General features: G+C 48.5%; 2 protein-coding genes across 2 annotated transcripts; both read left to right on the top strand.

Moving 5' to 3' along the window:
* Positions 1-51: 51 nt before the first annotated feature.
* TDP1 (tyrosyl-DNA phosphodiesterase 1) lies at positions 52-14318 on the top strand. The gene is made up of 18 exons (XM_032947650.2): positions 52-597; positions 2428-2593; positions 3224-3783; positions 3893-3936; positions 4393-4448; positions 4677-4773; positions 6286-6320; positions 6608-6700; positions 6787-6963; positions 7165-7243; positions 7510-7701; positions 8241-8289; positions 8915-8981; positions 9375-9482; positions 10252-10354; positions 10485-10602; positions 11256-13373; positions 14264-14318. The coding sequence occupies exons 2-17, from the start codon at positions 2478-2480 to the stop codon at positions 11327-11329; spliced, it is 1968 nt and encodes a 655-aa protein (XP_032803541.1). The 5' UTR covers positions 52-597; positions 2428-2477; the 3' UTR covers positions 11330-13373; positions 14264-14318.
* On the top strand, positions 13285-19079 carry PSMC1 (proteasome 26S subunit, ATPase 1). The gene is made up of 11 exons (XM_032947651.2): positions 13285-13373; positions 14264-14317; positions 14545-14641; positions 14803-14927; positions 15350-15535; positions 15728-15856; positions 16093-16189; positions 16372-16561; positions 17651-17802; positions 18217-18371; positions 18614-19079. The coding sequence occupies exons 1-11, from the start codon at positions 13371-13373 to the stop codon at positions 18746-18748; spliced, it is 1323 nt and encodes a 440-aa protein (XP_032803542.1). The 5' UTR covers positions 13285-13370; the 3' UTR covers positions 18749-19079.
* Positions 19080-20333: the final 1254 nt, after the last annotated feature.

Below are 20333 nucleotides of genomic sequence, written 5' to 3'. Positions count from 1 at the left end.
ACCACGCCGATGTCCACCAGCCACGACAAAACCCCCACAGTGTTGCTTGCCCGTGATGGCGCGGCGATTCAACGGGCCACTGGTGGAAGCGACCACGTCGACCGGTTGGCTAAGAGGAGCTGGATCCGCACTTTCCTCCACGCTCAGCTCCAGCGTCCCTATACCAAACCCCCCGACTCCCACCAGCAGAGGCCGCCAGGACCCGCGCCACGAAAGGAGAAGAGGGAGCCGAGCGGGGGTGCAGGGGGAGCAAGCCCCGGCCTCGACACACAGTCAAAGCGGGAGGGATCCCAGAGGCCCGGCCCCCCCTCTCGGTCTCCGTGACCTCCTGCGACTCGGCGGCCGTCTGCGCGCCCACCTCCCTCTCCCCATTCGCGCTCTTCTTTTCCTGCTGCTCGCTTTGCAGCTGAGTTCCTATTGCCGTGCAAGACGAAGGCCTGGGTTGGTGTGTGTGTGTGGTGTGTGGGGGTGCCAGTGGGACCCGGAGAACGCCAACAACAACAACGACAACAGCAGCGGCGGCGGCGCTCGGGCGGTTGCGCGAGGGACGAGCCGCGAGGCCCTGGCGAGAAGGCCCCAGCGAGAGTGAAGGAGGAGGTGAGGATTAGGGGGAGGGGATGGTGAGGATTGGGGGGGCGGTGAGGATTGGGGGGGTGAGGATTGGGGGGGGGTGAGGATTGGGGGGGCGGTGACATTTGGGGGGGGGGTGGTGAGATTTGGGGGTGAGGATTGCGGGGTTATTTGGGGTGGAGGAAGGGAGAGGGAGGTGAGGATTGGAGGGGGGTGGTGAGGATTTGGGGTGGAGGCGTCAACAATGCAACAGCTGCAGCATCCGACCCTCGTGTGTGCATATATGTGTATGCGTGCGTGCATGCATGCACGTCGAACTTCTTTCGCACCGTACGTTGCCGATCGGAGGCGCGGAACCGTTCAACACGCGGGAGGCGGCTGCGCGCGCGTCCCGACCCCGTCGGGTCTCGGAAGCTCGGCCGGGGTTGGTAGCCTGGCATGGGGCTGGTATCGTACATCACAAATCGCGTGTTTCAACTATACGTGCGTGGGCTACAGCTTCAGCCACGTATAGTTGGGCAGCAGAGGGCAGCGAAACAAAGCCTCCTCACCCCCCCCCCCCATCGCACCCTGGCCTTGGAAGTATGGCCACGTGCGTCGGTTGGATTGACCCACAACAAGGGCTTCAACTTGGGACATATTTGTGGGTTTTATGTTTGTCGACGGTGGGATCTCGGTAAGCGTGGCGCGTCTGCGCAGACGTTGCATGTTGACTGGGATGCGATTGAGGATTCTTCATAGGCAAGAGACAGGGGATGGGAAAAGCTCACGGGCGACTCGGGATGTGTGGCTCTTTGGCCTCTCCCTTGCTTGCGGCTCTTTGGCTGCCCCCTTGCGGGAAAGCCGTTTGAAGAAAAATTAAAACGAAGCTTAAATCTTAAGCACAATTGAACGTGAAGATAATTGATCAGATATGGCAGGGAATGATGGGTCACTATGGAATGTCTTGATGCCGAAAAAACGTACGGTCAAAATATTGTTAAAGAATAAGTAACGGTGGGGAAAAAACAACTAAATAGACGCAATTTATTCCATCACCAGAATGTGTTTGTCATCTGCTGTTTACGAGCGATGTTTGTGTTCAAGTAGCTCTTCGTGTGAAGCACCTATTTAACTATGTTGGTCAAAGACAAATAACAAAATACTCTTCCTTGAAAGGTTACTGACCCCCGTGCTAGATGGTTTAAACAGCTTGGTTACCAAGGTAACTTACATGCTTAGCCTCTAAACAATAACAGCAGCATCAGCAGTATTATTGGGTAAAGTCACCTACGTGACTTTACCCAATAGAACCAAAGAGTATGGATCCTAGCAGTCACGAAAGCTTTAAATCTAGAATCAGCAGTATTGCTGTGAAGTTCTAAGTGATGTATCGGATCCAGTAGTGGGGAGTCACGAGAAGTGGAGTGTGAGATGTGGAGAGGTAAGCGGGGCACGTCTATGGAGGGTGGTGAGGGATAGAGGCATGGGTTGTGAAGGTTCGTGGTGAGGCAGGGAGCGTTAGCGTTGAGGGTTCGGAGATTAGAGTTAAGGGTGAGGGTGGTGAGCTAGGTGGTGAGTTCAGTGGTGAGTGGTAGGGCTGATGTGAATCAGGTGAGAGGTCATTGGTGGAGTCAACTTGTGTCAGGTAGCTTGGCATGGCAAGGCCTCAGCATGGGTAACACCGAGGCTCACGATGCATTCCTTATTTGAGTGTGTGTGTAGGTGGTGTCGCATAATTGTTATTGTCAACTGTCATCGACCAACGAGTTTGAAGCAATATAAAACAGTTTATAGCGAGTGCGTGGAAGGCGTTTAACCTTCGCGTCACATTTGATTGGATACAAAGAATGTGAGAGTGACTTATCAATCGCCCAGGGTGACGAGGAGGCGCCAAGCGAGGTGCCAGCACAGCGCGGCAGGGTGCCATGGCAAGCCGGTACGGAGAGTGGACAGTTTCCAGCAGTGATGACGAGGAGCGGAATGTGGAGTCAGCGGTGGCACCGGCGGCACCGGCGAGTGGCAGGCAGCCAGCTGAGTCCTGGTAATTCCCACCGGTGTTAACGCGCAGCTCACACACCCTCGTGCAGAGCGTGCACCGTCTTGAACTGCTCGGTGAAGTTTGGTTGCGTCAAACTGCTGTCACGTGCCGGTAGAGCATGCAATGAGCCTGTAAACGAATGTGTAACGCATGCTGCACGACTGACATCACTCGTGTACCAAATATTTGCTGTTGCACCATTTTACCATTTTCAGAGTGTGTTTGAACACTCACCTTCCAACTGCGTTTCAAAGCCTCGGAAACTCTCTGTCCATCTATTGTGAGTGGGGGGGGGTGACACTATAGCTCTCATTATGATGATCCAATATCAATGCAACTTTAATGTAAAGTTGTGTTGCTATATAACGACTTAACCTATCAAAAACCGGTTTAACTGACAAAGCAGATGCCCAAAACTTAGAAACAAGCCGTAATTATTTGCGCATATGCAAATGAATTTTGCTCTAACTTGCTAACCGTAAATGTCCATATTGCTAATGAGTTACTCCCGAAGACAAACGCGCATTGGAAAACATTTCGTTAAGCGTGCAAAAATTAGTATGGTGCATTGGGGTAAAATACCGTTCCTTTCACCTTCAGCTGATGTCGATGTGTTGACATGTGACTACGCAGCCAAGGTGAGACAGGAGCAGGAACGCAGGAGCCACAGTACGACTCGGATGCTACCTTGGTGGATGAAACAGAGAATGCTGCTAACCTAGAGGCTGAGATCGCATCCCTTGGTGAGAAGAGCTTAGGGAATCCGCTTCCCATCGCGCCCTCCCTGCCGGCCCTAGCAGGCAGCGCAGCCAACAAGCGCAAGAAGCCGTCGTGCGCCGACAACAGCTGGACGGTGTCGGATAGTGAAGACGAGAACGACTTGGCTGGCGAGGAGGCTCCCGTGTCCTCTCCCACGGAGGATAAGGGCATCGTCACCACTTCCCAGCACAAGAGGCAGCGACTGGGGTCGGATAGTGCCGGGATTCCTGTCGTCGAGAACTCTGTGTGCAGTGAGAAAACACCCCCTCGTGAGCCGGAGCTGCAGGAGCTGCTGGTGCCGCAGGAGCCGCAGGAGCCGCTGGCACCGCAGGACGTCATTGAGGCGCTGGAGCAGGCGGCTCCACTATATTTCTTTCTCACCAGAGTGGCTGGGATTGGGAAGAAGCTGAATAGTCATGCACTGCACATCACAGGTTGGTTCCCTGACCCTGCCCTCATTGAATGCAGCACAACACGTGCATTTCACTTGGGAAGCCTAGAGATAAAAAAAAAAACTAATTGTGTGTTTCCTTTGTGCAACAGACATTTTATCGCCACTTATGGGAACACTGAAGAAATCTGCACAGGTGAGTATTTAATCCTCTTCTCGGTTGTGAGTGTTATTGAGAATATAATGTCTCTTCCTGGACCAGAGTGTGCGTTGGCTGAAACAAGCAATACAGCACTGTTCATCTCCTCTGATGGCCTTATGATCGTGTTAAAAAATGCACATTCGCGTGGTGGGAGCCAGTCTCTCCATAGGATGCACCGCTGTTAATTTACCACAGAGTGTTACTCATGTTATCGAACCCAGAGGGACAACATATTTAGTTGACACCTGATGAGAATTTGAACTCGCAAACTTCGGATTGTGAGTGAAGTGGCCTACAAGAGTGTAATATGCGTGATATGTTTTGCAATGTCTGCTGTGTATAGCAAATGTAAAGATTTAAACAATAATCTGTGAATGTTGAATACCCATTTGTGTTGTGTGCAAGTTGCTGTTGTCTAAGGATAATTCTTCCAACATGTGTTTGTCACAGTTTAACTACTGCTTTGACATCCCGTGGCTTATGGAGCAGTACCCAGTGGAGTTCCGGTGAGTGGAGGGGACAGGAGCCTGGACCTCATGGTCTCTGCAGATAAATGGAGTAGTCTGATGTCTATGGAAGACCCTTCCGTGTCTTGGGAACTTGTGAACCATGTACTTGTGAATGCGGTGCTTCGCTTGCAGTATCTTTTGAGCTGTATTCATGTGCTGAAGGACGAGTGTCTGTGTCTACAATGCATGTCTGGATGACTGCGGCACACGTTTCCATGTGAGCAGGTCCCTGCCGCTGCTGCTGGTGCATGGCGAGCAGCGTGCAAGCAAAGCTAAGCTCTTCGAAGCTGCCAGTTTCTACCCGAATGTAACGCTGTGCCAAGTGAGTCTACCCCAGTGTTTCATATCATACACTGGATTATAAAGCATCTAAAAACAACTGAACCTCAAGATTCGGAATGTGTGCCATTAAGATAATTTGAAGAACATTTATTTATGTTTCCAAATTTTCAGAGGTAAAGGAGAAGAAAAATAGAAGGCACACAGGGCAGAGAGGAAAGTAAGATGACAGTCTGGTGAATGTGCAAATAAAGACACTTCATATAGAGATAAAGTCACAGGCAGAGGAAGACAGAAAAGTCTCGAGCCTGGACTGAAACAAGGGGATGAAATTGGTATTTTCCACAGACAAAGGGGGCAGCAGCAGAAAAGAAACAACCTCTCATCGCGAAGAGGTTGACTGGGTTTTTTGAAAGGGAGGCCTTTGTTGCTGGGAAGTGCAGAGTAAGACGAGAAGGGGGAGGTAGGGGTGAATTATTGTAGGACCTTGAGGATGTAAGGGTGATCTTGTAGTTCATGTGAATTGGTTGCAGCCATTGGAGGGATTGGAATATTGGCCTGATCTTGTCTTGCTCACGGATGTGGATGAGAAGTATGGCAGCGGCATGCTAGATCATTTGAACATTTTAGCTGAAGTTTTTGGGGAGGCCACAAATAAGAATTGTAGTTTTCAGTGTGATAAAGGTGATACAATGTTGATAAGGGCCTCCGCAGCAGTCGCAGCAGCAGATGGTAATGAGGAAGTGTGTTTCAAACCGTCACGCAACAGCAACAATGTGGTCTTCTCCCACCAATACAGTGGACAATATTCCAGTGCCAGGCAAACATTAATTCTATTTAACTGCATTGCATATATCCACACAAAAAATATGTTTTTGTCAGTCAGCCCATATGGCCTTACTTTAACCAATAGCATTAGAAAAGCAATCAAACTTGACTGGTATCAACCGTTTAGGTTGTATCAGCAGTCAGGCTTGCTAAATATATACTGTTGGTTTATCAGCTATCTTTGATAAAGGCACTTCTTCAAATAACAGGATCCTGTCAGCACAAAACTACATTGTACAAAACTCATTATGCACTCTGATGCTCATAACATCTGGTAGATTGGCAGTATTTGCTTCGAAAGTGTGACCGCTTTGGAGATAAAGATTGGAAGTTGTTTTATTTTTAATTATCACCAATGTTGATCTGTGAAGTCAGCACTTTTACCAGATATATTCACCACGTAAGCAGGCTTTACATTTCATTCCAAAAATATATATTTTAACCAACATGGTATCATCACCTCCGATTAGCATGGTTTCTGCACCTCCAATTAAAATGGTCGTCTATGTAGAGTGCAAAAGAAGTTCAACATAATAAAAAATATATATCAATAGTGACTTCACATAAATTAGCATTTGTTTTATAAATTCACATTTCTAAATGTCCACATGTATTCTGTGTCAGGAGACTTGTTGGACAGCTATTTGTACAGTATATACTTTGTAAGCTAGCTGTTTGGTTAAACAATTTATGTTCATCATTATCACATATTCTGGTTTTTTTTTAGGCAAAACTGGACATAATGTTTGGGACGCATCATACGTAAGTATCTAGAATGCATGCACAATTGAAAGCTGTGTGTGTGACGTGCAGTCCCGCATAAAGGCTATGCCAGGTTTAAAACCAGAAGTGTGATTAGGCCCTCTACTCAGTCCACTGGGAACGGTGTCCCATTGGACGGTGTTAGCCATGTGTGATACTTGTACTCTCGCTATTTGCGGATTCTGCCTTGGGGTCTTTGTTTCCACCTTTGTTCTTCCCCTACCACATGAGGGAGAGTATGTAACGCGACGTGCTCTTCTCCCTGTCCCTGTTGGCGTGCATTGCAGAAAGATGATGCTTCTGCTGTATGAAGAGGGTATGCGAGTGGTCATCCACACATCCAACCTCTTCTTTCAAGACTGGCATCAGAAAACCCAGGGGTGGGTGCTTGTCCACAGTTTCAGTATTCATTGTATGTGGGCATTTGTGTTGAGCTCATGCCAAACGCCTGTCCTGCTGTCTGCAGCATCTGGTTAAGCCCGATGCTTCCTCGGCTGTCGACTAGCGAAGAGCTGCCGGAGATGCAGGGCGAGTCTCCCACGGGCTTTAAGCAGGACCTCATTGCTTACCTTAAAGCCTACAGCTCTCACTCGGTCACCTGCTGGGCTGAGCATCTACAGCAACACGATCTCTCCGAGGTCAGGTCAGCGGCCACCTCTTTTATCATGCACCGGTGCGTTCTCATTGATGGCTTTTGTGACGGTGTCTTCTGATTGATGGCTGCGGTAGCATCTGATTGGGTGGCTGGTGTGAGCTGCTGTTGTTCCGATTGGTGGCTTTGCATGTGGTGGTTTGTTATAGTCGATCACTGCCGTGTGCCTGGATTGGTGGTTTCCGTGTGCAGGGTATACCTGGTTGGCTCAGTGCCAGGCCGCTTTTCAGGCGACAACAAGGAGAGCTGGGGTCACCTTCGGCTTCGCAAGGTAATGTACAACTGGAATAACGGGATGCACATCCATGCCGGCCAATGCAAACGCACGCATGAGTGTCCATTGGGCATATATAGGTGTATTAGAAGCAGATGTGTGTGCGTCTGGATTCTAATGCCAGGGGGGATGCATTTGTATGGTGTGTGTGGGTGGACTATGGGGGCAGGTGTGCGTATTGTATAGAGAGGTTTGTGTGTGTATGTGTGTAGGGAGGGTATAGGATTGTACTATAAGCGGACGTGTGTGCGTATACATTGCAGCTGCTGCGCGAGAACCTATCCCCTGTAGAGGAAGGAAATGAACAGTGGCCTCTCATTGGCCAGTTCTCCAGCATTGGATCCATGGGGATAGACAGCGACCGGTGGCTGCAGACCGAGTTTCAGGACAGCCTCGTGACGCTCGGCCAGAGTGGCTCACCAACCTACAGCTTCAATCGCACACCGCTAAAGCTGGTAAACCACGCACCGCTCAAGAGAATAGGAGCACTCCTGGGGGGGAATTATTTGTGAATTTGCAACAGACCCCACCTCTCATTATTATTATTTTGCTTGTTTTCTCAGCCCAGCTTAAATGAGTCTCGTGACTTTTTCAGTAGCGTCCTGCCAAGTTTTTCACAGTCAGGGCGATGATTCCTCTGTATTATTCTAATTGAGTTATTTGCTGGTATTTTTTTCTAAATTGACGTATTTGGACCGTGATGTCAGCACACAATGGCCTACTCTTGTGAATGTCTTGTGAACTATTTCGTGAAAATTGAGTGAGAACCTGCGATCTGATTATGTGCCCCTCCCTGTGCCGCCTCCCTGTGCCCCGTCCCTGTGCCATCCTCCCTGTGCCATCCTCCCTGCGCCATCCTCCCTGTGCCCCCCTTCCTGTGCCTCCCTTCCTGTGCCCCCCCTCCCTGTGCCTCCCTCCCTGTGCCCCCCTCCCTGTGCCTCCCTTCCTGTGCCCCCTCCCTATGCCTCCCTCCCCTTGCTTCTGTTATACTCAGATCTACCCTACTGTGGATAATGTGCGGATGAGCCTGGAGGGTTACCCGGGTATGACAGCCCTGTGCTGTAACGTCCTACCCTCCTAGTTCTGGCAAAGCGGTGCATTGTCTACATTCAGTATTAGCTGGAAAACTCTATGAAAATAAACATCGGGCTCTTTTTTTTGCAAATAACAATGGAATCGATACGAAATATATCCAATCTGGCTGGCTTAGTTATCTGTATAAATATACAGTGTACATTACTCATTGTGAGTGTTGTCTGTGAGTATTCTTAATGTGACTCTATTTGTGTGTTGGTGTGAGTGTGTGGGTCGATGTGTCTGCCGGATTGGATTGACTCTTAAGTGTGTTGCTCACTGATGTGTCTTTAGGTTGTACCGCGTGTTGTTTGGCATGATGCTTGACGTTTCGCTCCATGTGCTGGGAGCTTCTTCAGGAAGTGATTGTTTTTGCTGAACAAAACACTTTACCACTCAGAAACACATTGGGCACATCGGTGAGCTACATGGGGCAACAGCAAAATCCTACTACGCTATCTGCGTGTTGTTGTGCTTCCATTTGTCTGTTGATTTGAGTATATGTGTGTGTTGTTGTCTATATGAGTGCGAGTGTTGTCGTGTGTGTCTGTGAGTAATTCAACTCGCCACCTTTGCCTCCTCTCTGGATAACAGCGGGCGGATCCCTTCCCTACAGCGTCCAGACGGCAAGCAAGCAGCAGTGGCTACACTTGTACTTTCAGTAAGATAGCGCACCATCCTTCTGGATGCACGCCACTGTGTGCACACACTTTTGCTCATGTCCATGTGAGAGTTCACAGCATTGTCCTACTCTGTGCTTCAATAGATCGTGGCAGCTACGGCTGTGCTACTTTATTACCAGGCACACAGCGAGAAACATGTTACGAAATCTCTATTCTACCCTTCAGAGTTTAGGCTGTTGGATCACCCTCAGACACACTGGTCTCCTGACACCCATCATTATAGTACCCGACTCTTTGATGACACAGTAATATTTACATTAATCTGCTGTCGAGATTTGGAAGTACATTTAATTTGAGCCTTGGTATTTCCCTCCCTTTATCCTCCTGCAAACTCACAATGCACCCTTGGCGTCTACCCCTCCCCCTGCAAGCCGCTGGTTGTCTGAGACATGTGGCCGCACCCAGGCCATCCCCCACATCAAGACGTACCTGCGCATCTCACCAGACTACACCAAGCTCGCCTGGATACTGCTCACCAGGTAGAATGAAGCAGCCTCGAGCCCTCTTTGTGTTCTAGTTGAAATGCACAGTGCCTAGACAGGAACCCAACTGCACTGCAAGCAAAGCCTGGTTAACTGTCATAGTTTAGGTCCATCTGCAAGTGTCGGAATGTTGTAGGTGATAGAGAATACTGCTCAATGAGTTTATCAACTAGGTGCTCTTTATTTGTATGGGTGTGGTAGCTTTTATAGAAAATTTCTGACGATGCTATTAAGGCTTAACTCGAGATAAATTCTACGGCAATAGCTACTGGCCATGGTTGCCTTTCTGTTGTAACAATTTATTTATGCTAATATGATCGCTGTCTCCCATACTGGGAAACTGGGAAGGCATCTTCTGAACAGGTCACAAAGGTCATGTGAGTACCTAAGGTCTTTAAAACATTGTTCACCAAACATACATTTTACATTGGATAGACAGAACTCTTGTCACCCCATGCCATTGCCGTACCAAGTCGCCATAGTTGCTCACAGCAAATACATTACTGGCAGTGATCATTTTTGGCAGTGATTGCCCCATAGTCGTTAAGCACAGCAGCTGTTTCTTTGCCAGATCCTGCAAGTCGGTTAACTAGTGGTCAAGGTGCAGGTAACGTACTGCAACTTACTGTGACGGACATGTGATAAGGAGGCATGTGTGCCAAATGGTTCAGCTATTTTAAATATTAATTTGAAGAGTTGGGCAGTTGTTTTAGATACGTATATTTGTAAGATGTGTGTGTGTGCATGTTTGTTGTTTGTGTGCAAGTGCCAATCTGTCAAGGGCGGCGTGGGGGAGCTATGAAAAAAGGGGCAACCAGCTGATGGTGCGATCCTACGAGCTGGGCGTCCTCTATCTTCCCACTGCGTTTGTACGTCCCCTCTCCTGCATCACGCTCCAACACGGTGCGAGTGCTCCTGCACGGGCGCGTGCTCGTGTGTTGTTGTGTACTGTTCTGATGTGGTCTTGCCCGTTGTGTGTGCCTGTGTGTGCGGAAGTAGAACCCAGGTGCAAAATGGTTTCCCGTGGGACGAGGAACAGTCATGAAAGATGCTGAGGGGGTTGTTCCTTCCTTCCCGGTGCCCTTTGACCTGCCGCCAGTGCCGTATGACAGTAACGGTAGGACCATTTTTTGGGTGGTATGGGGCAGACTGCTTGGCGCAGTGCCCGAGTGCTGTCGGGATGGGGTTCTATTCAGGGGTTGGCTGCTGTTGCCATTCTTGTCCAAGTAGAGGTCCTCGTGCAAATGCTCTGAAGCTGACCTTTTGAAGCAGGCATTTAGACTCGCTCAGCTGTGTACCAAATTCACCTTTGTTGCTGGGAAACACAAGAAAAGCAGGCAGCTGACTGCTTGTTGTCTAAAGAGGTGTTTTAGAATGTCGTTCTTAAACCTGGAGGTTTATACACTCACACCAAAGTTCCCCACATCGAGTTGTACTGAGAGGTTTCTCGAAGTTAAGAGATAACATTTTAAATCAACTTTTAATGCCTCTCAATAACTTTGGACATTTTCCAAATTGTTAAGCAAATGAACAAGCCGTAGATATTACAAAAAAAATCCCCCATATTTTGTTTAGTCCAAGAGACATGTGAAGCTGAGCAGATTACGAGTCACGACCCTGCTGTTTGCCACGATGTACTACCACCCGTGTGTTGCTGTGTGCCGCAGTGTGCCGCTAAATGGCACCACATGTTGCGGTGTACCACCGTTCTTGTTTTCCTCTGCGCCATTGTGTGCTGCTGTGTGTAACTTTTGTGCTTCTTTGTTGCAGACAAACCATGGATCTGGAACATCCCTTATACGCATGCTCCAGACTCGCACGGCAACGCCTGGGTGCCTTCTTGAACCACGAACCGCTCCCCATATTTAGATGCAAACCCCCCCCCACGCCCCCGACTGACCCGCCAACCTGGCCCTATCAGCCACCTCACAGATTTTGCCAGTGCTGTACCTCTTTATATTTCATGGGTTAGTTGTCAGTGGGTACAGCCTCACGAGAAGTTAGCTCCCAGAGTCTGCCCACCCAGAATAAACAAACTAGCCAACTACCCACCGCGTATCTGGTTAGATTGCATAATTGGTAGTAGCCATGTTTAGAGTATGGTATTTCATGTGAAGCCAAGTGTGAATTTCATGTTTTTAAGTGTCGTGTGGATGGAAACACGTGTAACGAGGACCAATGGCAATGAGTTTTCTGGCCAGCTCCCATGTTGGAATCACAAGAAGAGTGCTGGCTGGCTTCTATACTGGGCCTACATCTTGCGTCTCATTCATGAACCGGAAGCTCCAGGCTAGTGTGAGAACTTGAATTGCAGTGTTCGTGACTGTGTTACGCCTTGTATTTGTAGCCTTTTGTACTCTCATATGTTCGTATATTTTTTATAACATTCTGTAGTGGACAAAAGTATTAATAAAGGCTGTGTGCAGTCTGCGGAACCCACAGCTGGTTCACCGTGAACATTTAAGAACTGTCTGTGATATTCACCCGAATAACAGCCTCGCTGAGTCTCACTGATATTTTTTGCACTCTGCACTGCGATTAGTGAGTGGTGAGGAACCACTATCTGTTGGGGTTGTGGAGACCTGAGACCAGTTATAGAAAACTTGAATCCTAATCCTTCAATGGAATTTTCCTTTGCAGATATGGCCAGTCCCAGGTGTCTTTTTTCAAGGGAGGCCTGGACTTAAGTACAGTACAACCTGGATTTCAGTGCAGTACATCAAAAGGTGTTCACTACGGGGGACGTCTTGCAAAAACAGGACCAAAGCCGCACTGTGCACAAAACTCTTTGGGACGAGTCGTGACGCGTGCTGCAAGATCTGACCATGCCCGTCCAGTAGTGGCTCGCCGAGCTGCATTGCATTCCGATTGCTCAACAATTACAATATACGGTCGCACTCATTACGCACAAAGTGCTTTCCACAAATAACCCGCGATACCTCGATCTCGTCAAGGAGCATAGACCATCACGCGAACTCGCACGGACATCCTCACAGCGGATTTTGGCTTAACCATTGAACAAAGACGGGCGCTTCATCGCGCGCTTTCAGATGCGCTTTCAGCGGCCGTCGGGAACGTTCTTCCTTCCGATATTAGGAAACCACCGGAGGTATGCACTTTAAAATCACCCAGATTGAAAACGAATTTCTCTTAGAACTACTTTTTGTGTTGAGTTGGCTACGTACGGTGCGCGACAGAAGTTCAACAACAGCCATAACGTACAACGTATAGGACCACAGAGCGTGGGCAAATGTTGGCTCCGGTGTTTTTTAAGACAAGATTTAAATGAATGACGTCATATACGAAGACGAGCTTTGGCAGCGCAAATTTGCGCGTTGAAGTCGGGTGAGCGTGATGACGTCATCCATGTGCTTTCTGCCCTGTCGGATGACGCCATCTAGTCGAAGCCGTTCCTTAAGGTAACGATGACGTCGGGCGGAAATGGGTTTCAAAATAAAATTAATACCAATTAAATGCCAATAAAACGCGAGTCGTTCTTCCGGAAGATTGTGACTTCCATTGGTTTAGTTTTTTTTATTTGGAGAAAGGCGACAATTTTTCCGTGAATGTCTTCGGCAAGAGAAGCATTTTTTGTCCAACAAAATAGAGAGCGTTACGGACGGACACGCGCATTCTATTTACAGAAACACAATTTAAAAACCGAGACGGGCTGAAGCCTGCGAAGTGAGAGGAGGTGGGACCCAAACAACCGCTGTCGAGAAGACCTTGCGTCATCCCCCACAATGCCGTCATCGCGTTACCAACTTCCGGTGAACGAACGCTCGTGACGCCATCGCGGCGTACGTGACGTCACTCGTCAGAGCCCTCTCCGCGTGACGTCATCTCCCCTACCCACCGTGTGCTTGGCAGAGCGAGTGGAGCGCCATGGTGAGTGGCTCGGGCCGGACCCCCATGGGCCGTGCCGTGGCTCGTGCTCCTCTGTCTCGTGATGTCGGGGGTTTGGGCTCACCTGGGTCGTGTTGTCGTCGGTTCTGCTCCGGTTTGCGCTGTGTGAGATGGCGCCCTGGCGCGAGTGTGCGCCTGCGAGCGAGCGAGGAGCCCGGCGCAAGGCCTCGCGCTTTCGCTGAATCACGGCCCCGGGCCCGAGGGGAGAGAGAGACGGCGATGTGTGGGGTTGTGTCCAGAGTGATGCGGGCCCAGTGTGGGGTTGTGTCCAGAGTGATGTGGGCCCAGTGTGGGTTGTGTCCAGAGTGATGCGGGCCCAGTGTGGGGTTGTGTCCAGAGTGATGTGGGCCCAGTGTGGGGTTGTGTCCAGAGTGATGCGGGCCCAGTGTGGGGTTGTGTCCAGAGTGATGCGGGCCCAGTGTGGGGTTGTGTCCAGAGTGACGTGGGCCCATTGTGGGTTGTGTCCAGAGTGATGCGGGCCCAGTGTGGGGTTGTGTCCAGAGTGATGCTGGTTTAGTGTGGGGTTGTGTCCAGAGTGATGCGGGCCCAGTGTGGGTTGTGTCCAGAGTGACGCGGGCCCAGTGTGGGGTTGTGTCTAGTTAATCGTGGCCTTGTGTATAGAGGGATGTGTAGGATTTTGGACGGAATAATGATGAGAACTTGTGGTTATTGTGCAGCTGTGGGCTTGTGTCTTGAATGATGTGCGGCCGGTGTTGGCTTGTGCTGAGTGTGATGCATATATAGTCTGATGTGTGTCTAGAGCGATGTGTTTTTGGCTTTTGTATTGAGTGTAGAGGTTGTGGTGGTGTGAGGCGGGCAGCGTCTCGGCACCGTCATGCGAGTTGTGCCTCTCTGCGTCTTTCTGTGCGCAGGGGCAGAGCCAGTCAGGAGCGCCCGGGTCCGGTGGTGGAAAGAAAGATGACAAGGTAATTGGTGCTTCGGAAACAAACTTGTGCCCTCACGCATTAGCAAGCGTGGTGTCATGCCCAGAGTGGGTGACGCTGAGGTAGTTAGTGTCAGTATTTTGGTGAACGTGTTATTACGGCGAGCATTTGTTGTGGTGGCTGAGTGTTGCGGTGAAGGTGCGGTGAGAGGATTGTTGTGGTGGAAGAAGACCCGTGCGTGACATGTGGTGATTTCGCCGATGCCACAGGAGAAAAAGAAGAAGTATGAGCCACCAGTGCCAACGCGCGTTGGCAAAAAGAAGAAGAAGGTGAAGGGGCCAGACGCTGCCAACAAACTTCCACAAGGTCTGCTTGGGTCATCACCATTTAATGAGCGTTCTTGTCCTGATGGGTCATGAGTTTAATCCTCTCATTGCAGCCAACAGAAGCAGTAATTGGCCTGCATCCCAGAGTGTGAAAGGATCGTGTAAGTATCAACGTGCCCTCGCGTGTATTTTTTGGTGCAGTAACTCCACACACCTACTGCCGCCTGAAGTTGCTGAAGCTGGAACGTATCAAGGATTACCTCCTCATGGAGGAGGAGTTCATCCGCAATCAGGAACGTCTCAAGCCCCAGGAGGAGAAGCAAGAGGTGCGGCATCTCCGGTCTCAGGACATCACTTGTGCAGCTCCCGCTTGTAAAATTAGTCAAAATTTTATCGTCACAGCTGTACAACTGTCTCACACTGCTTTATCGATGTTACCGTGACGCTTTAGATATCTTTCAGAAAACGTGTAACCTGTCTTTGTGTCATTTTGTTATTACGCATTTCGAGTGTGAGATGAGAAGTCGGATATTGCAATCCATTAGCTAACTTACTGGTATGTGCACTCTTAAGTTCAGTCGGTTTGTTTAACTCAATTATATTCCTGGTCACGGCTTGTGCTTAAGTGCTATAAGAACCGCTCATCAGGGCATCATCCAACAGTGGTTTGACAAAAGGACTGTCAAAACATAGTGAAGAGGCACTTCCAGCGACGGTGTTTTAATCACGTTTTCTGTTGTGAGTGCAGGAGGAGCGGTCAAAGGTGGACGACCTCCGTGGTTCACCCATGTCTGTTGGCACACTGGAGGAAATCATTGACGACAACCATGCCATCGTGTCGACTTCTGTGGGCTCTGAGCACTACGTCTCCATCCTTTCCTTTGTTGATAAGGACCTGCTGGAGCCTGGATGCTCTGTGCTGCTCAACCACAAGGTATGAGGCTGTTCTGCTTTCAGTGATGGGGTTATTTGGCTGTCCTTCCACACTGCGGGAGGGCAGATTGGGCATTGGCATGTTCATGAAGACATTTGTTTAATGCTGCTTTAGAAGGAAATTTGGATTGCATTTTTTTATTTTATGTATGGAAAGTACATGGTGTGATGTGATGTTTGTGTGGCTGTACAGGTGCACGCTGTAGTTGGCGTGCTGAGCGATGACACAGACCCACTGGTGACTGTCATGAAGCTGGAGAAGGCACCACAGGAGTCGTATGCTGACATCGGAGGGCTCGATGCACAGATTCAGGAGATTAAGGCATGTCACTTCTTGTAGATACAAACATGAAGGGATACGAGTACTTCAATATCCTGATTGTGAAGGGGCAATGGTTAACAAGTGGTGAATGAGTGTATATATCTCATGAGCAGTCGTCAGCAGGTTCTGTTATCAGGACTATTCAAAATAAAGCAATATTTAGCAATCTTATCACTGAGTGGTGTATACGACATGAGCGCGTTTGAGAATCCGTTGCCTTGAACTTTGTGCGGCAGGAGTCTGTGGAGTTGCCACTAACCCACCCGGAGTATTACGAAGAGATGGGCATCAAACCTCCCAAGGGAGTCATCCTGTATGGCGCGCCTGGCACAGGTCAGAGGTTCCATTACTGCATTGGTGCTGTGAAATGAGCATAATATGAAGTACACACACTTCTGGCATAATGGGCAGTGCATTGTATGCAGTGCTCTGCCATTGCATCTGCTAGTATTGGAGGAGTTGGTCGATTTGGTATATCGAGTGTGACAATTATTGTTCCTTGTGTGGGACTACAGGCAAGACACTGCTGGCAAAAGCGGTGGCCAACCAGACATCGGCGACATTCCTGCGCGTTGTGGGCTCTGAGCTCATACAGAAATACCTGGGCGATGGACCCAAGCTGGTCCGTGAGCTGTTCCGTGTGGCCGAAGAGCACGCACCCTCTATCGTCTTCATCGATGAGATCGACGCCATTGGCACCAAAAGGTGGCTGCTGTCCCACACAGACTCATGATGACTGAACCCAGCACAACTCGACTGCAGCCTCTCCTTCACTTCACCACCTACACCCGCGTGTGCTGGTGCATTCCTTCAGCAGCACTGCATGGCTCTGTACCAGAAAAGGGCTTTTAAGACAAATCTATAGTTTTCAGTAATTAGTAAACATTTTGTATAGGATGGGGATGATGTATTAACTGCTTGTAGAATTAAGCATTTTGTGAATAACAATTACTGAAAAACAAAAAAAGGTCCACAACACCATTTATTTTTATACAATTTCCCACAATTGCAGTATACTTTTCCATGGAATTATCTGTTTCAACTCAACCCATCTTGATTACCACCACCATCAACAATTATTAACATGATCCTTAACATCAACATTTTCATCAACATAAACAGTGAGGTCAGCTGATATTGAGATAGAGATGGGTTAAGGAGATATTGATAACATCCCAATTTAGCCTTTCATTAATATCATCACTCCTATCACCATTACTTCTGTCATGTTGCTATAATGACAGTTATCAGCACTACCATCATCACTATCACCATAATTTCCATCGGCACCACTACCAACGTACCAGGGTCACTAAATTGAGAGTACCCCTTTTTGGTATAGCCCCTTGGGAGTTTAAAATCTATTTTAATTGCTTTTCTGAAACATTTTATATATTGTGAAGTTGTTATCTGATAAGTACATCCTAAGTGGCTCAGTCCTTAAAATGTGTTAATATATGTTAATGAAATTAATGGGGGGGGGGGGGGGGGTTCGTAGCATCGTGGTTATTGCACCGAGCTATGAAACGGATGACATGAATACATTTCCTGGCCGGGGCTGAATTCATTTGAGTAATATGAACTCGTCCTGGCCCCTCTCCCCCATCACTAATTGTCACTGACCGGCATGGATAGTTCATAAGTTAGGTGCAGTGGTTGGAGATGAGATGTTACATAATCGACACTTGCAGTACTTAAAACCACTAACTAGCTATTACAAACCTACACCTGCCTGTGTTGTAGAGCACATGAGCACTGTTGTCATGTAACCTTCGTTGTGTGCTCGTAATTTAGGTATGACTCCAACTCTGGCGGCGAGCGGGAAATCCAGCGCACCATGTTGGAGCTCCTCAACCAGCTTGACGGCTTCGACTCGCGCGGAGACGTCAAAGTCATCATGGCCACCAACCGCATAGAGACGCTCGACCCTGCACTCATTCGCCCAGGTGCTGTGTTCCTCAACCCCATCTCTCTTTATGAACACCCATGACACTCAAGACTTTTAACCAGTTTAATGCGTAAGAGGTTTGCTAATTGCGGAAAGAAAATAAGGTTAATTTGGCCTATGGGTCTTCCACATAGAACAAGTGATCAAGGTCAGTGTTGGTTGACCCAGTCACTGTGGTGCCACGGAAACAATTATTGATTTGCTCCCCATCCTTCTCAATCAATTAATTCACCCCTCATACTGCACATTCCACTTCTGTTTTCCCTCATCCATCAGCTCTTGTCAGCCTGTTATCACACATTGATTCTACCACTACACTTTGCATCTTCCACGTGCTTTTTGCAATGTTTCAAGCACAGGCACAGCCTTGTATTGCCATTAATGTTTACTTTTTGTTATTATATCTGTGTAGGCCGTATCGACCGTAAGATTGAGTTTCCTCTGCCGGATGAGAAGACAAAGCGCCGTATCTTCTCAATACACACGAGCCGAATGACCTTGGCAGATGACGTAACCTTGGAGGACCTCATCATGTCCAAAGATGACCTCTCTGGAGCAGACATCAAGGTGAGCCTTTAACCCGAAACACCCTTTGACAAAGTTTAGTATCTGAGGGTCTTGCCAATTTTCATCTTGATTTCCCCCCGAAATGTCTTAAACCATTTGTGCCCCTGTACACACAGACTGGCAATCCTTTACGCTCTCTCGTGCTCGCTTGCACGTGTGCGGAAGCACATCGTTATTTAAGTTCATGTGTGCCGGGTGTGCTGCTGGTGCGGTGCTAATGATGTTGAATTTTGTTTGCACAGGCCATTTGTACTGAGGCTGGACTCATGGCCCTGCGGGAGAGGCGTATGAAGGTGACCAATGAGGACTTCAAGAAGTCAAAGGAGAATGTGCTGTACCGCAAGCAGGAGGGGACCCCTGAGGGGCTGTATCTGTGATGTCGGCACACACATCTGGGCAGCACAGCACTCATCTGCCCAGCACAGCTGTCTGTTTTTTCTTCGTTCACTCATTTGGCAGAGGACATTCAAATATAACAATGTTTTGTAATGAATGGCAAGTAACTAAAAGTTTGAAATGTAATAGTCAAGTGTTCAACAAAATTTGAGGTGTGTTGTATGCAAGACTGTAAGAATAACAATTTAGCAGTGCATCCTAGCTTGATACATTACAATCCCCTATGTACCGTACATGCACATGCCAGTGTTTTGTGTTTTTTGTTCAGCGCTGGCTGACATTTCATTCAATGTCAATAAAGATGTAAAACTACACTGAATTCACAGTGCATTCATAGTCAATAGAGGAATGTCGGACACAATACTGCAGAACTTCACTATCATGGGGTTTTTAAAGAATGTATTCAGGTGATCAAAAGTAAAAAAAATATATATTTGGTGTGTGTGGGCTGGCCTCGAGGAAAATACCTTAAACATACTTTTGGAATAGCTGCCATCAGTGATGTATCTTTTAAGTAGGGTTAAACACGAATCTGGAAACCGGTTATTTTCACACAAATGACCATTGCCAAAGTCGGAAATCGGTAGTCTATTCTAGTGGAATTTGAATGCAGACATTGGCACGTGCTAATACAAACTGCACGGCAGCAGGCCTGGGTCACCGCGTGGTACATTTGTTCTTGTTTCTCAGTTAAAAAGGTTCATCCCTACAATTGCTTGCTCGTGCCACTGCTGTTGGAAACGCCTCCGCTGGAAGGATATCTGGAGTCTAGAGGGTAATAGGTCAATTATTCAACACTGACCAGACTGAATAAAAGGTATAACATGATTCGATAGACATTTCTATATGTGTGGCAAACCGGTAACCGATTTTTTACTGTTACATTTTACCGTGCAATTACAGGTAATGCAAAAAAAAGCATTTAACCTCATTTTAGTGCAGTCATTGAAATTGACAATACAGGAGAGGGTCTAAACGGTGATTTGTTTTTCCCTGAAGTAATTTTTAAGCCGTGTGGGAGAGCCCGGGATGCAGTCAAGGTTCATGTGGATGTAGGGACCGGCAGACTCGGGTCACGGCGCTGTTAGAAGTGAAATAGTGCAATAGTGTTCACATTTAAATGCAGTACAATATTGTAGCCCATCAGCATATGCACACTCCGAGGCAATATTCAGCAGCATTTCTTTAACCAAAACAAAAACTCTGCAATATTATTTTGTGGAAAGCCTTGAGGTCCAGTTAATTTCACTGCGTGCGACTGCAAGCAACGCAACAATGTTTTTTTTTATGTTGCAACTCGGCAGTGTTTGTTTAACGAGCCTGCAGGTTGCTGAGACCACGGTTTATTTGCTTATAAACATGCAACTACCGATGGCCGAAACATTTTTATGTGGTGGGGGGTGGTGGGGGGCGACGGCGGTGGTGGGGGGGCGGCGGTTGGTGGGGGGCGGTGGTGGGGGGCGGCGGCGGTTGGTGGTGGTGGGGGGCGGCGGCGGTTGGTGGGGGGCGGCGGCGGTTGGTGGGGGGCGGTGGTAGTGGGGGGCGGCGGCGGTTGGTGGGGGGCGG

This window comes from Petromyzon marinus, chromosome 6 (genome assembly GCF_048934315.1).
Source record: "Petromyzon marinus isolate PM22_M1 ecotype Great Lakes invasive population chromosome 6, UKy_Petmar_22M1.pri1.0, whole genome shotgun sequence".
In the NCBI taxonomy this organism is placed as follows: domain Eukaryota; kingdom Metazoa; phylum Chordata; class Hyperoartia; order Petromyzontiformes; family Petromyzontidae; genus Petromyzon; species Petromyzon marinus.
Note: the sequence above shows the minus strand (reverse complement) of the source record. Positions and strands in the feature narration are given on the sequence as shown.

Excerpts from the sequence above, each read along its gene's own strand:
- TDP1 (XM_032947650.2), top strand. The coding sequence starts at position 2,478 with ATGGCAAGCCGGTACGGAGAGTGGACAGTTTCCAGCAGTGATGACGAG. Across the intron at positions 2,594-3,223 it reads AGGCAGCCAGCTGAGTCCTG|CCAAGGTGAGACAGGAGCAG; the intron begins GTAATTCCCACC and ends GTGACTACGCAG. Across the intron at positions 4,774-6,285 it reads CGAATGTAACGCTGTGCCAA|GCAAAACTGGACATAATGTT; the intron begins GTGAGTCTACCC and ends GTTTTTTTTTAG.
- PSMC1 (XM_032947651.2), top strand. Across the intron at positions 16,562-17,650 it reads GACGCCATTGGCACCAAAAG|GTATGACTCCAACTCTGGCG; the intron begins GTGGCTGCTGTC and ends CTCGTAATTTAG. Across the intron at positions 17,803-18,216 it reads CCCTGCACTCATTCGCCCAG|GCCGTATCGACCGTAAGATT; the intron begins GTGCTGTGTTCC and ends ATATCTGTGTAG.